Source organism: Narcine bancroftii, chromosome 4 (genome assembly GCF_036971445.1).
Source record: "Narcine bancroftii isolate sNarBan1 chromosome 4, sNarBan1.hap1, whole genome shotgun sequence".
Lineage (NCBI taxonomy): Eukaryota > Metazoa > Chordata > Chondrichthyes > Torpediniformes > Narcinidae > Narcine > Narcine bancroftii.
The window spans coordinates 84761712-84778488 of NC_091472.1; the positions used below are offsets into that span (position 1 = coordinate 84761712).

The 16777-nt window shown below is 36.4% G+C and overlaps 1 protein-coding gene across 4 annotated transcripts in view; it reads right to left on the reverse strand.

The window, feature by feature from the left end:
- The window catches only part of macrod2 (mono-ADP ribosylhydrolase 2), a 1543249-nt gene that overhangs the window by 1489838 nt on the left and 36634 nt on the right, over nt 1-16777 (reverse strand). For 3 of the 4 annotated variants that reach the window (XM_069931826.1, XM_069931823.1, XM_069931822.1), the window contains exon 2: nt 8552-8614. In XM_069931826.1, coding sequence (XP_069787927.1) covers nt 8552-8614 — 63 coding nt within the window. Of the gene's footprint in view, nt 1-8551; nt 8615-10853; nt 11137-16777 lie in introns of those variants that run through there. The other variant, XM_069931824.1, reaches the window with a different exon arrangement.

Genomic DNA, 16777 nt, shown 5'->3' on the forward strand with positions numbered 1-16777 from the left:
TGAAAAGACAAAATTGTTTGGAACTAAACTCTAAACTAACTATCACCACTTGTTTTAAAGTGGTAACAGAAGTGGAAAGTGGAAAGCTTGTGACCTCAGCAGCAGAATGCAAAGTTACCAAAAGGTGCAAGAGAAAACTGTGTATAGGTAAGGAGCCAAAATTTTTTGGGATTGGAGAAAATTTATTTTGCAAATTTAACACTTAGAGTGACGCATGATATAAAGTAGGACAATTAAATTCATAAGAATCGAGTTAACCAGTTAGAGATTTTGGCTGCACGTCTGTAAAAGGCAGGTAGAATCATCCTATGGGGTGGCTGATCTAAATTAAAGTTTCATGGTTCACTACTTTTAACTCTTTCTTACTATCCACTTGTGAATACCTATTCTTGGTATATTAAAGTTGGGATAGGGAACTGTTGGGGATGGTGGGGGGGGGGGGCAGGGTGGAGAAGAAGCAGTGGAAATGGGAACAGAAAACCACTTTATTATTAATTTACTTCACTGTCAACACCTGGAGCTTCCAAGAGCAAGCTCATGGTGACAATGGTGAGCACCATAGACACAGGCAGAGTGGACACAACAACCATATTTCCCCTAATAAAAGCCACCCACTGTCACTTATTATAAAGGATCAACTAAAAATGTACAAAATTGTAGCTTTCACTTTCACTTTCTTTTTCTATTGCCCTCCTTACATGTTGCTGGGTTTTTTTTCCAGGTTTTGCACTAACAATCTGGCTATGATTCTGCAGTACAACCCAATCATTGTCCAGGTGGCAAATACTCAACCAGCAGCTACTCTCCAACCTAAATGAATCCCAAACCAAAGGCTCGTAAGAGCTACATTTAAAAAAATCAATACTAACTTGCAGCCATGAGAGGTATCCAACAATGTATTCAATCTAACTGTGATATGTTGCAGCTAGGAAAGAGATTTATAATGGATTACAAGACTAATCCTATGAATTTGCCATATTGAACCACATTAAAAGGCATTACTGAAGAAATTGTAAAATGCATCAAAATTAACCACCTATATAAAGAACCACCAGCTTCTTTCTGAAGACCTGATATATAGCTTGGTTACCTAATTCACAGGTTTAACAACAAACAAAGGTGGTACCAAGTTTTGTGTTAAATACAATGGAAAAGTAAAGATGACTCTTTGAGATGTGCTATTGAGTATCTAAAAATTACAAAGTGTGCTATTAAACTAAGTGATGATTAACTCTTCCCCCTGAGAGCAGGGGAGGTTGAAACAAGAGGACACAAGTTGAGGGTAAAGGGACAAAATTTTAGGAGAAACATTCGAGGATGCTTCTTCACTCAGAGAGTGGTGGCTGAATGGAATGATCTTCCGGAGGAAGAGCTACATTCTTTCATTTAAGAGGAGGCTGGATATATACATGGATAGGAGGGGGTTGGAAGGTTATGGGCAGAGAATAAGTAGGGAGATATAGTGGAGCTGTTTGAGTGAACAGGCATGGACTTGAAGGGCCAAAATGGCCTGTTTCCATGCCATAAACAGTTATATGGTTATATGAATTAATATTCCAGAGTCATGTTTATAATTTTCCATGTTCTTCCCTCATCCTTTCTCTGCAAACCCTTCAATGCATCAAATCTACTTAAATTATTCAGTTTCTTGCTTCTAACCTCAGGAGCTTTCTTAATCTCCCCACCATTTGTTTACAATCATCTGAAATCCCTGTAAACCACTCTTTTCTTCTATTCTTCTATGTTAAGAATGTTATCACACTTTATATTATCACCATTTGTGGTTAGGGTCAAATGTAATTTATGAATTAATCCTGTATAGTGTAGTGTTGCTTCACTGCTTCACTTGAAAGGCCTGTTTGAAGCCCCAGACTGTGGTGAGGGAGGAGGAGGTGTGGGCGCATGTGGCACCTCCTGCAGCCACAGGGGAAGATGTTGAGGGTGAGGAGAGATAAGTGCATGAGGGAGTCAGAGTCAGAGAGGGAGTGGTCCCTACAGATGGCAGAGAGGGGAGGAGAGGGGAAGATGCTTGGTAGTGGGATCCTGTTGTAAGTGCCAGAAATTCCAGACTTTCTGGAAATTCGGTGGCATATATATTACAAACCCAGCAACTCCAACAACAACCTTGACTACACTTCCCCACTCTCTGTTGCCTGCAAGGATTCTATTCCCTTCTCACAATTTCTCTGTCTCTGCCACATCTATTCCCAAGATAAGGTCTTCCTATCTAGATCTTCTGAAATGTCTGCCTTCATCCACAAATGTGGTTTCCCCTCCACCACCATCAACTCAACCTTCACTTGCATCTCCTCCATTTCCCGCTCATCTGTCCTGGCCCCCTCTGCCCCTACTTACAACAAACACAGGATTCCCCTTATCCTCACCAACCACCCAATCAGCTTCTGCATCCAACATTTATTTCCTCTGGAATTTCTGGCACTTAAAACAGGATCACACTACTAGATAAATCTTCCCCTCTCCTCCCTCTGTGACTCCCTTGTGCACTCATCCCTCCTCACCATTCACTATCACCCCCCTCCCCTGCAATGGCACTTTCCCCTGTGGCTGCAGGAGATGCCTTACTTGTGTCTACACATGATCTCTCATCACAGTCTGGGGAGCCCAAACAGGCCTTTTAAATGAAGCAAAATTTCACTTGTGTATCCATAGGATTGATTTACTGCATCCAGTGCTCCCTTTGTGGCCTCCTCTACATCGGAGAGACTCGGCACCAACAGGGAGATCACTTTACTGAGCTCCTTCGCTCTATCCGCATCAGTGACAGGGATCTCCCAGTGCCAAACATTTCATTCCCATGCTCACGTGCCTGTCTGTGGCCTCATGTACTCTCCCACCAAGGATTGGAGGAACAACATCTGATTTTCTGTCTGGGCATTCTCCTGCTGGATGGCATTAATATAGACTTTTTCAGTTTCTGCTAACCTTTCCCTTTCCTGTGTCTTTTTTCCCTCAGCTCTCCACCCCCTTCCCTCTCTATTCACCAAGCCATCCCTCCTCCCCCTGCTTGCTGCTGTTCCCTCCCTCTCTTCGCAGCCTTTTATCTCCTGCCTTTATGACTATGCCTCCCCCTTACCTTTCTATGTGGATGCCTGCTAACATTTTTCCATATCTTGAAGACTACCTCAGGCCCACAAACATCAGTTAGGTATTTTTATCTTTGCTTTATAAAAGACATTGTTGGACCAGCTGAGTTTCTTCAGCTTTGTGTTTTTCCAACCAAACCATAAGTTGCTTTCTTCCTGTGAGTCTACAGCTATTTATAAAATTATAGAGATCAGACATGTAAACAGACAAAACTCTTGATGGCAGCCAAGATGGTACTAATGACTCTTAGCAGGTCCAACACTTAATTGCAGAATTATAAATGAATAGAATTCCTTCAAATAGCAGATCAATACTATCAAAAGCCTGTATCCAGTTATTCAGCTATGTTGGAATAGGCTGAAAATAGCCGTAATTCTTCATCAAGAATCCAGGGTTCTTAAGAAGAATCATCTTGTGAGAGAGTTATGGTCTGACCACCTATTGCCTTCCATGAATGTCATCAGGCACGCTGAGTTCCTCCTGCATTTTGTGACTTGCTCCAAATTTCAAAGAGCTCCCTTATGAAAGGTCCTCATAAATCTCCTCAATCTTTAATATTCATAATATGAGTCCACATCTTCATAAAAGGGAAGTAAAAAAAAAACCTGGTATCCAGCACCTACGGGGATAGGTAGATGCTGGATAAATGAATTTGCTGGTTGCTTGATGTTGAGTATTGCATGGATTGCTGAACTAACCACTAGAGGATGCCGATTTTAAACCATCATAATTTTTGCCAATTTATTTTCCACGATTTTTTTTACCAGTTGCCAATTACTTGAATTCCAGATAACAGGAATTACTGTATGTGCATTAAGAATCACTCAGACAAATGGGATCTTGGACTTCCTTAGTAAAGGCAAATAGTTAAAATTAACAAATATATTCTGCTGAATATTTCAGGTCAATGGCCTTTCTTCAAAAACTAATTTACTAGTTTTAAAGAACGCCTATTGATCTGAAATATTAACTCTGCTTTTCTGATTTGCCTGGTATGCAATTTCCTGCCATGTCTGGTTTTAGTGCAGATTTAATCTTCTACAATATTCTACTTCTGGGTATGCACTTGTTGAAGATGAAAGTTAATCATCAGATTAAAATATTGACTATCAATTGCTTCTGTAGATTCTGCCTTATCTGCTGAGTTCCTCCAGCATTTTGTGTTTTTTTTGCTAGTAGTTTCTTGATCCTGTTCCTGCACGCCAGCACCAGCTAGCTCTTGATTGGAGCTGACCCTTACCCGTCAAATCCTTGCAAGAGGCATTCTCCAGGCAAGTGGGAAATTTCTTTACCAACCAGGAGAAAGCACAGGTGGAAAATGCCAGCTTAATGTTTAGAGTTGAAAAATGGCAACTGCTGGAATCAATTTGTAGAAGAGCTGGAAAAGGTTCCAAGTTTATTCAACCCCTCAGCTTGTAATTAAATTAGGGTTCAGCTGATCAACATGTTAATTGCTTGGAAACATTAAGTAATTCTTGGTTAATATGGTTATTTTATTCTTTGTACTTAAGGCAGTAAAATAACTAAGTATTAATCAAAAAACAGTATTCAAGAAGTTGGCGAGCTTGAAAGCTGTTAAATCTCAGCAATCTAATGATAAACATCACATAGTTTTGAACGAGTTAGTTTTAGAGATATTGAATGTTTGGTTATCATTCTCCAAAATTCTATATTCTGTAATTGTTCCTGTGGTAGCAAATGTGACTTTATTACCAAGTGAGAGAGAAAACAGCATTAAACAAGAAAATATGCCGATGCTGGGGTCAAGTGCAATGCACAAATGTAGTGGAGAAGCTCAGAAGGTCACACAGCATTTATAGCCTGGGGCCTTAATCAGACATACCCAGGCCCAAAATGTTGGTTACCCTTTACTTCCAATGGATGCTGCATGACCTGCTGAGCTTCTCTGGTACATTTATGTATCACAGAGAAAAAACAGAATTAATAACTTGTTGACCTAACATTTATGGCAAGGGAATTGTTGGAAAATATATTAAAGGTAATAATAACAGAACAGCTTCAAAATAATAGCATTGTTGATAGCCAACATGGATTTACGAAAAGAGAATCACGTTTGGCAACGAGGCTGAATTTCTTTGAGGATGAAATAGGCAGAACAAATAATGGGGAAGTAGTGAACTTTGTAGATTATAGATTTTTGAAAGGCAATGAGTTTTTACACAGGAGGCTGAACAACAAGCTTACAACACATGGAAATGGATTAATATATAGATGGAGAATTGGTCATCAGACTGGAATAAACCGATCTTCATTTTAGCAAGCTGTGAACAGTGATTTACTGCAGAGGTCAGCATTTTGGATGCCAGCTTTTTATAATTTCCATCAACATTTGGTCCACTCAGCAAAATAGTTATCTTCCCAAGTTTGTTTGATGATAAAAAACTGGGTCGAATTGAGTTTGGAAGAGTATGCAAGGAAACCAATGGACAAGCTGACTGAGTGGATAAGAACATGGCAGAATTAATACAACATGGAAAATATGAAATTATCACCTTTGGTGGTTATAATTGAAATTTAATGATTTGATAAATGATGAGAGAATGGATAGTGTTGATTTCAAAAAGTCCTAGGTATGAAATGTACAGGCCACCGAAGGCATGTCAGCCTTTATTACAAGGATTTGAAAAAGCAGGATTAGAGTGGGTCTTATATTATATATCATGTAGGCTCTGATGAAACCATATTTGGAGTACTGGGTCCCTCCTTACCCAAAAGATGTCCATGCCACAGAGGGAGAGCAAAGAGGATTTATGAACCAGTTCCTAAGATGGTGGGTTTGCTGTAGTGGATAGGTCTAGTCGATTAAGGAATAATATTGTCTTGCATTAAGAATGAAAGGATATCTCATAGAGATGTACAACTTTCAGAAAGGACTTGACAGGCGATGCAGGGAAGATACTTCTGGCCAAGTAAGGCACAATGTCAAACTAAGGTATAGCACTGAGATGAGGTGAAGCTTTGGAATTCTTTACCACAGCAACCAGTCATTCCGTACATTCAAAAAAAACAAAAATCAATAAACTTTTGGTCATTCAGGGAATGATGTGGATAGTGCTGGAAGGTAGCATGAAGGTGGAAGCTCAGCCATGATCCTAATGAACAACACAGCAGGTTTAAAGGGCAAATGGCCTAACCCTGTTCCAACTTGTATATCTGTGATAAAAATATAACAATAATTTAATTAAAATAAGCAGAAGAGACTATTTATCTTGGCAGTTGGATATTTTACAGTGTTACCAATTACACCATGATTAAAACCCTTTTCCATTAAAAATTCAGTGTTGTTCAATTCAGATGTTTGTAAATTGCAGTGGAAATAATCTTCCATTTGACAGTAATACATGTTCAATCACTGGCTGTCCCAGCTGGCATAAACATGTCTGTATGCTTTATCTGACTCATGTTGGAATTCCACCCAGTCTGATAGCAATGAGGAGCTGAGATTTTACTCACAAGTATTTATCATTCTATGACATTAGCAACCAAATGAAAATGCTACTACTCCCTAAATTATGTATATGAAAGGATCATTTTGCATACTGGACTTCCCTTGAACAAATTCCAGAGGCAAGATTAGCTCCTGCACCTGTAACTGAATTGCAACCCTGAAATTAAACCATTACTCATCAAAAACTAATATTTTTAAATTAAGAAAATAAATTGTAATTTATTCTTGCAAGCGTAATGAGTCAGGGTAGTGTGATTCAAAACCTTAAGCAAACTAAATGCCCAGTATGATAAACAAAAGAATTGAAGGTGCTAGAATTGTGAACAAACAATGAGAAATTGGGGAGACTCCATAGTTTAGGAAGCATCCAATGAGCAAAATAGACATAAATAAATCTCAACAAAAGGTCCCAACCCAAAGTGTTTATTAACCATTTCTCGCTATGGATGTCACCTGACAAGAGCTGATTACAACAAAGGAAATTTGACAATTATTCCGTGTATGCAATATTTTATCTCCATCACATTTATTCTGTACTCAGCTCGACAGATTCATTAGCTGGAAGAAAAACAAAACTGACAGGCCATTCAGCCTTTCTAGTTTGTGCCAAAACATCATTCCATTAGTCCCATTGACCTGTACCTGTCCATAACCCTCCAGACTTCTCCCATTAAGATCAAGCCCACAATTACCATGTCAAATAGCAGCTCTTTGCACATTCCCACTACTCATTGAGTGGAGAAGTTCCCCCTAATGTTGCCCATAAACCTTTCCCCTTTCACCCTAAAGCCATGTCCTCTCATTTTTATCTCTTCTAATCTAAGTGGAAAGAACCTGCTCGCATTTACTGTCTATACCCATCATAATTTTGTAAACCTCCATCAAATCTCCCCTCATTCTCTACACTATAAGGAATAAAGTCCAAACAAGATTAATCTTTCCCTGAAACTTAATTCTTAAAAACCCAGTAACATTCTAGTAAATCTTCTCTGCACTCTTTCAATTTTATTGATATCTTTCCTGTAGTTAGGTGACCAAAACTACACACAATACTCCAAATTTGGTTCACCAACAACTTATACAACTTTACCAATAACATCCCAACTCCTATACTCAATACTTTGATTTATGAAGGCCAAGTTGCCAAAACCGGTCTACCTTTGAAGCCACTTTCAGGGAATTATGTATCTGCATTCCCAGATCCCTTTGTTCCTTTGGACTCCACAGTGCCCTACCATTTACTGTGTATGTCCTATCTTGGTTTGTCCTCACACTTCTCTACATTAAATTCCATATGCCATTTTCTGGCCCATTTTACAACTTGACCATATCCCTCTGCAAGCTTTAAAAGCCTTCCTCGCTCTCCACAATGCCTCCAAACTTAGTGTCATCAGCAAACTTGCTGATCCAATTTACCACATTATCATCCACATCATTGGATCCCAGCATCGATCACTGAGGCACACCACTAATCACAGGCCTCCAATCTGAGGAGCAATCAATCACCAGTACTCTCTGGCTTCTCTCGTCCAGCCATTATCAAATCCAGTTCATACTTCATCATAAATACAGAGCATCTGAACCTTCCTGACTAACCTCCCATGTGGGACTTTGTCAAAGTCCTTACTAAACTCCATGTAGACAACATACACAGCCTTTCCTTCATTGACTTTCAAGGTAACCTCCTCAAAAAACTCTCCAAGATTTGTTAAACACGGCCTACCACACACAAAGTCATGCTCACAATCCCTAATCAGCCCTAAGCTGTCCAAATACTTTGTATAGCCAATCTCTCAAAACACCCTCCAATAATTTACCTATTTCTGAAGTCAGACACACTGGCATATAATTTCCTGGTTTAAGTTTGGAGTCTTTTTTAAATAATGTAACAACAAGAGCTACCCACCATTCTTCCGGCACTTCACCCATGGCTAAGGATATTTTAAACAATGCATGTTTCAGTTAAAAATCACTTACTTTTCACATCTTCATTCCAAACAGAAATATCCTTCAACTGTACAACTCCATCATCATAAGAATCTGTAATGGATAGGAAATTAAAAACAATAATTTCTAGAAAACAGATAGATACAAAATAATTTATAATGGAAATGGAATGAATGGAAATTTAACTTGGGGAGTTAACTTGTTCATTCCACACATTCAGACAGGGGGAAAAAATTAAGGATACTTTTCTTTTAAAACAGTGTTTTAAGCAATTAGCCAGCATAACCTGAAACTTGGAATGACCTGGGTGAAGAAAACAAAGGTTAGTGCTAGTTGAAGAATTCCAGCTCTGGGATGAGTGGGTGAACAGATGGGATAAGTAACTGTCTGAAAATCACAAGTTGACTAGTTTAAACAAGACCAAGTGATATTTCCTCTACTTCCATTCTGCCCAAACATCTTAACCTCAAACAAGTATCCTTTGTAAAAGATCCAACAGAAATAGATTAACTACTGGGTGTGAAGAAAACTAATGACAAGTACATACAGCATCTGATACCCAATTATAGTAATAACCAACATATACATAGAAATTTTATATATAACAACATTCCAGGTTGTTTCATAAAGGTGTAATGGTTATACAGCTAAAGAATGAGAAAGCAGGTAAGAAAGGCAAGCTTATGGTTAAAGGAGTGACCTTTTAGAAGGTCCTTGAAGAAAATTAGTAGGTAATGTCCAACGGGAAAATGTGCACCCTTAACGTCAATGGCTTCTCATCAGAACTAACTTGATTGTTTTCAGGGAAGGTCATCCTCCTGAAATATTAAATTTTATTTTTCTCTTCACGGATGCTACCTAACATGCTGTATATTTTTAGCACTTATTTTTTATTGTATCTTTTAACAGCTTCCAAATGAGATAATTTCTTCTTTTCCAGCAAATCATGCAAAGATTAAAATATAATCATGTACAGCACAACACAGCAAGAGGCTAATTATAAAGTCTGTGTAAATATTTCAAAGAGTAATGTAGTTATGTCCAATTATTATTCTTTCCCCAGGATTTTGATTTTCTCTATCAACATCTCATGCCCTCCTGAAGACAATTATACTAGACAATTAATATTTTGGTTCTTAAACACTTTTGGGTGTATTTTATGGATTTTGGGCAGCTGATCATGAAAAGCACCATAAAACTTTTCTATCACGTGCTGTTTTTCAACCTATTTTTGTGATTTCCAGTTTTATTTTAAGTCTTGAAGCATACAAAACCATGATGTGCAATGTTATTGAAAATTAATTTTCTGCATTTGCACTTGGACATCTTCCCTGCTGATCTTGTGCAGTCAGTGATGAACATGGTGAAAGGTTTCACCAGGACATTGCGAACATGGAAAAGCAGTATCTGGGTAACTGGAATCCACCAGTGCTGGCCGACTATGGTTGGACACTGACATGAGAGGCATCAGATTCTGCTTACAAATGAAAATCAGCGGCAAAACATTTTTAGGTCAGTTGAACTAATGTAATGTGTCAGCATCATTATGCATTTAAATATGCTAAATTCAATTAAAAAAAAGTTAATTTATTGTTTCTCCAACTTCCTGCATGATACAAAAAATCTAAAATTATCTTTGCGTTTAGCTTGAAGTTGTCTATCATAAGCCCCATTTCTTTTTTCAGGAAGCAAATATTTTAATGCAAAAAAATTGTTGCCCAATATTATTAAATATCTATCCTCCATGGTGGCCTCCATAACGTTTGGGACAAAGATACATTTTTCCTTTAATTTCCCCTGTGATCCACAGTTTTAAATTTGTAATCAAACAATTCACATGTAATTAAAGTGCACATTCCAGATTTTATTCAAGGTTATTTGTATAAATTTTGGTTTGACCTAGTAGAAATTACATTTTTTTTTATACATAGTCCTCTCATTTCAGGGTATTTGAGACATTTGGCTTCACAGGTGTTTGAGTATTCAAGTATGTTTAATTGCTTCACTGGTGCAGGTAAAAGCTTGGCTTGCTTCAAAGCTTTTGATCACCTTTGGAGTCTATAGTGTTACAAGATCAAACCAGCAATCACAAAGAAGGCATATCACAAGGGGTAAAGAAGAACAATTGCTTTATTAACAAAAAAATTCATCTTCAAACTTTCAATTCAAAATCCCCCCTTTTATAACAATGCCCACTGGTTACTATGCAAATTTCTATAACAGAGTAAAACTAATAAATTCCCCAGTTAAATATAACATGTGTAGTTAAAGTCCAAGTTATATTTCCAACCAGCCCACAGAAAAATTTAGACACAAAACACACAAGACTCACAAAACTTCGATCTCAACTGAAGCAAAGATCATAAACAAAATTCAATTTGTTTGGTAAACTGAAGCCAAAAGATCTTAGAGAGAGAGAGAGCACAAAATTCAAAGTTGTCTGGTGTTGCTTGCAGAGAGAGGAACCACTGGCTTGGTCTGGATCCTTCTGGCTGCCTTTGGAATGTTCATCCTTTTTGAAATCCCACCATTCTAAACTGTCCTCCAGACCATGACTCATGCTCTGGGCCTTCTTCCACTCCACAGCACCCCCAGTGGTGGTTTATCGTTCAAGTCCAGAAATTTTTAGATCATTTTCTGCACATGCTCAATCCGTCTCCCATGCTCTCAGCAGTCCACCTTGGCTCTCTAAGGCAAACAATCACTTTTCAACATAAAACCAAACACACAGGCCAATACAACACAGAACTCTGTAACAGTAGTCATTGGCATATCCACACCTCCCTCCTGAAGAGTGTTTCTGATCTGTCAGACAGATGTTTGGGGATTTTTCTTCATGATAAGAATTCCACTGCCATCAGCAGTGGAGGTCTTCCTTGGAATACCATTTCCTATGCGATTATTGAGCTCACCAGCATGCTCCTAACAGTTGATTTTAGTAATTCTAAGTTTGGGCAATGTCTCCTACTGTTTTATTCTTGTTTTTCTACCACATAATAACTTGACTTTCATTGGCACAACTCTGGTCCTCATGTTGAAAAATGGCAATTACAGATTCCAAAGGAGCACAGGGGCAAATAAAGAAGTGTCTGTCCCAAACATTATGGAGGGCAGTATTTCACAGAAGTATTCTACTTGACTTATCACATTTGTGATACTTCAACCTACCACATCACTCTCAACAGATCAATTGCATCAAGTAAGAATTTTGGTGCATATGTACATTTTGCAACATGTTTGACAATAGTCTCAGAACTATAAAGGATCTTAATTTCTTGAAAGATATTCAAAACACAAACATTAATACTATTTATCTGGTTGACAAATCTTTTCATTCTGTGGTATTTTACACTCTGGTTTTTCTCTTTAATCCAGTTATCACCACAACTTGTCAACGTCAGATGCCATCTTACTGCCCTTCACTTTGCATTTGATCACCTGATCCACCAAAATACCTACATCAGGCTATTGTTCATGCACATTCAAAGCCATCATACTAGCAAAACCTATGATAAAATAAGGGATCAGGGACTTGGTTCATCCTTCTGCAAATGGATCCTCAGTAGTCCTGAAGTGCCAGTTGATGAAGTGGACAAAGACGATGTGGTCAAACAATAATCATGGCTTTTATTAGCAGAAACTCATGGTATAATAATGAAAGACAATAGATGAATATACAGTTATATCCAAAGGGAGTGTCCTTAACAGTAGAGATAATGCACAGCCAATGTTAGTACAGCAAGGCTCGCCAGAGGGAAGACAGGCAGCTTGGCAGACATTCACCACAGTCCCCAATCATCAACTCCTCTTTCTTACTGATCATCAATATAGAAGAGCATCAAGACTGTGTGTTTTGTCCCCTTAGTCACACTCGTGGCTACATGGCCAAGTTCAGCTGAAATGTAATCTATAAATTCACTGATACCAACACTGCTGTCTGATTAACTGGAAATGACAAATCCAATTACAGCAGGGAGATCAAAAATCCCTTTGGGTGGTGCCAGACAGCAATCATGCTCTTAACATCACCAGGACCAAGGAGCTTATTGTTCATTTGGAAGGGGAGGCCAAGGGACCATGCACCTGTCTTCATTGATGGGGTTGCAGGGAAGATGGTTAATACTTTCAAGTTCCTGGAAGCCCAAGTATCAAGAAGAAGTTCCTAGAACCAACCAAAAAGGCACACAAATATCTTTATTATCTAAGGAATCGGAGGAAATTATATCAAATTCAGGTGCATTTCTATTATAGAAAGTATACTGACTGGTTAGTTCACAGCCTGGTTTTGTAATTCAAGTGCCCAAGAATGCTGAAGACTGAAGAAAACAAAAAGCAAACATTGCCAAATTTATTGTAGGATTCAACCTTACGGTTATGTGAAGCATTGCTTCAAGAAGGCAGCCAATGAAATGATTTTACACAAGGACCCCCATGAACCTGGTAACTTTTTTTTCCTTAGACATGGAAATAGGCCTTTTCGATCCACAAGCCCATAATTGTAGGTCAATTACATCCAATTGACCTACAATCCCTAGTACATTTTCGAATGATGGGAGGAAACTAGAGCCCCTTGGAAAAACCCATGCAGACACAGGGAAAATTCCGTACAGACAGCATGGGATTTAAACCCAGGTTCCGAACACAGCACTGTAACAGCATGGCACTAACTGCAACATTAATCATGCCGGTCCCTCACAATCTCTTCTTGCTACTACCTTCAGGATGAAGCAACAGAAACCTCTGAACCTCTGCCTTTTAGTTAAAGCACAGCTTTCCCCCCCCCCCCACCCATGGCTAACAGCCCCTTTACTACCCTATCATAAACTACTCCAGCACAACAAAAATACCTGTCTAAAGTACTGAAACTCACTATTTTCCTTTTGCACTAACAGTCTAACTGTGAATATTTATCCCTCTTTAATATTCAACTTATTCCAGGACAGAAATAGAATTGTTTCTTTTACAAAAATACTTGTTTGGCTGCAGCAATGATGCATTTCTGTGCATACATTATATGGAATGGCAATAACCTCACAATCGTCAATATCATTATCAGCTCCCTCTCATATTGTCTTTTTATTACATTAATATCATTAAAGGGACTGGCCTTCATGAAGTATGACAATAAATAATAAAATTACAATACAACATTAGTAACCTAACTTAAATCCAACTAACCCCCCAATACGACCACTAAGAAAAAAATAAAATCTATATAAAAAAACCCACCCTTCCCCCTAAAATAAAGAGTGAAGAGTTAGTAAAATTAATAAAATTATATATATAAAAAAAAACACTCACCTACAAGAAAAATAATAATGAAAAAAAAGAATCATCAAATCTAAAATATCACACTTAAAAACATATTTAAGTCAAACTTAATTGCATGTACTTAACAAATGGAGTCCACTTCAGCTTATAAAAAGACATCTTATCTTGAATTGAGGAAGATATCTTTTCCATAATTAAACAGGATTTCATCTCTAAGCACCACCTATCCAAAGTTAATATATTTCTATCTTTCCAAGTAAGCCCTATACATTTCTTAGCCACCACTAAGGCTAAATAGATAAAAGAAATCTGATAATCATTTAATCCTAAGTCAATTAATGATTGCATATTCCCTAATAAAAATATATCAGGATCTAATACAACATAGATATTATATAAACTATTAAATATAGATTGAATACCTTTCCAAAACTGTTGCAATCGATCACAAAACCAAACAGTATGTAAAAAAGAATTAGCCGTCTGATCACAACGAAAACAACAATCTAACTTACTAAGACCAAATTTTTTTAATTTCTCTAGTGTTAAATATAATTGATGTATAAAATTATAATTAATCATCGCTAATATAGCATTAATCAATTTCCGAATACTATTTTGACAAATTTCCATCTAGGCTTCTTCAGCTATTGTAGAACCTAAATCTTTTTCCCATTTCAACTTATCTTTATCCCAATCTTTATTACTTTCATTTTCTTATAAAATACAATATAAATCAGATATATACCCCTTTTTTGGTATTGAAAGCACATATTTCTCAAAACTAGTTTCAGGCAATAGAATCGTATGCCGGCCACATATCTGTTTTACAAATGATCTTAACTGATAATACACAAATACAGAGTTTCCACTAATACCAAATTTCCTTTGTCATTCCTCAAAAGAACTAAAACATCCTTCGAAAAAACAATTTGATAAATTTTTTATTCCTTTCCTTTCCCATTGTTTTAAAATGATATTGGAGACTGTAAAAGGAACAAGTTGATTATTATATAATGGCAATCGCCCAGACCACTTATTTTTAAGCCGCAATTTATTAACTTTACTCGTCCATAAATTCATTAAATGTTTCAATATTGGTACATCATAAGTTCATAATAAATTTTTATTCCATCGAAACAAAAATTCATTTGGAAATTTTTCTAAAATGACTGCCATTTCTATCTTTGCCCAACTAGGCGGATCCTCCATATTCATTAGAGCACTAAGAAATTTAAATTGAGCTGCCTCATAATAATATTGAAAATTTGGTAATCTTAAACCTACAAATTGAAAATCCCACATCAACTTTCTCATTGCTACCCTCGGAAATTTTCCCTTCCATAAAAATTCTCTAACTGCTTTATATAAATCCTTAAAAAAACTTTTTTTTTTTAAATACGGAATTGATTGAAATAAATATTGTATCTGAGGAAAAATATTCATTTTTATAGTATTAATCCTCCCTAATAAACCTAAAGGTACATCCTTCTACCTAATCAAATCTAATTTAATCTTTTTTATTAAGGCAAGATAATTAATTGAATATAAATCTTGATATTCTGTATTAACATTAATTCCTAAATATTTAATTTGTTTAGTCCACTTCAAATTTGTAATATTTTTATATCTTGAGTAATCATCTTTACAAATTGACAAAATTTCACTTTTGGCCCAATTTACGTTATATCCCGATAATTGACCATAATTTGCTAAAGATTCTTGAATTGCTGGTAAAGAAATATCAGGATCCACCAAGTATAATAAGACATCATCAGCAAATAAATTAATCTTATGTTCCTCATTCAAAACTCTCATACCCTTAACATTTTCATTTTGACGTATTAATTGTGCCAAAGGTTCAATAACTACAGCAAATAAAGCAGGTGACAATGGACATACTTGTCTAGTAGACCTTGTTAAATCAAAAGATTCTGAAATCTACCCATTGGTAGCAACTCTAGCCTTCGGACTATCATATAAAGCCTTTATCAATCCAATAAATGAGGAACCAAAGCAAAACTTCTCAAGTACTTTAAATAAAAACTTCCATTCCACTCTATCAAAAGCCTTTTCTGCAACTAATGAAACCACTATTGGATAATTCATTTGAGATTTAGATTTATTTATCAAAGTAATTAAACGCAAAATATTATCAGACGCATATCTATTTTTTTTTATAAATCCTGTTTGGTCTTTATGTATTATTTTAGGTAAATATTGAGCTAATCTATTAGCCATAACTTTAGCTACAATTTTATAATCTACATTTAGCAACGATATTGGTCAATAAGAAGAAACCTGTAAAGGATCTTTATCTTTTTTTGGTATAACTGTAATTATTGCATTAGAACAAGATTCAGGTAGTTGAAAAGTTTTATAGATTTGCTGTATTACATCCTTATAAATAAAAGATATATCAACATAAAGAGTTTTATAAAATTCTATAGAAAACCCATCTTCACCAGGTGCCTTTCCATTTGGCATATCTCTTATCGCCATTTCAATTTCATTTTCTGTAAAAGATTTATCCAACTCTTGTCTATCTTCTTGATTCAGTTGTGGCAATTTAATATTTTTCAAAAAAGAATCTATTGCATCTCCAGTTACATCTTTACACTCAGAAGTATATAATTTTTTATAAAAATTACAAAATTCCTCATTAATTTTGTTTTATCTAAAAGTAATACCCGATTTCTTTCTAATTGCTGGTATAATCCTAGATAATTGTTCCTTTTTTAACTGTCATGATAAAACTTTATGCGCTTTCTCACCCCATTCATAAAACTTATGTTTAGTTCGATTCATTAAACATTCAAACCGATATGTTTGTAATTCATTATATTTAAATTTTAAATTAGTTAACTGATTCTTTTGCATTTCGGTAGCATTTTTTTTTGAAATTTTTTTTCAATAACAGTTATTCTTTTCTCTAAATCTTCAATCTCTCCGAGTCTCTCTTTCTTTACTTTAGAAGCATAACTA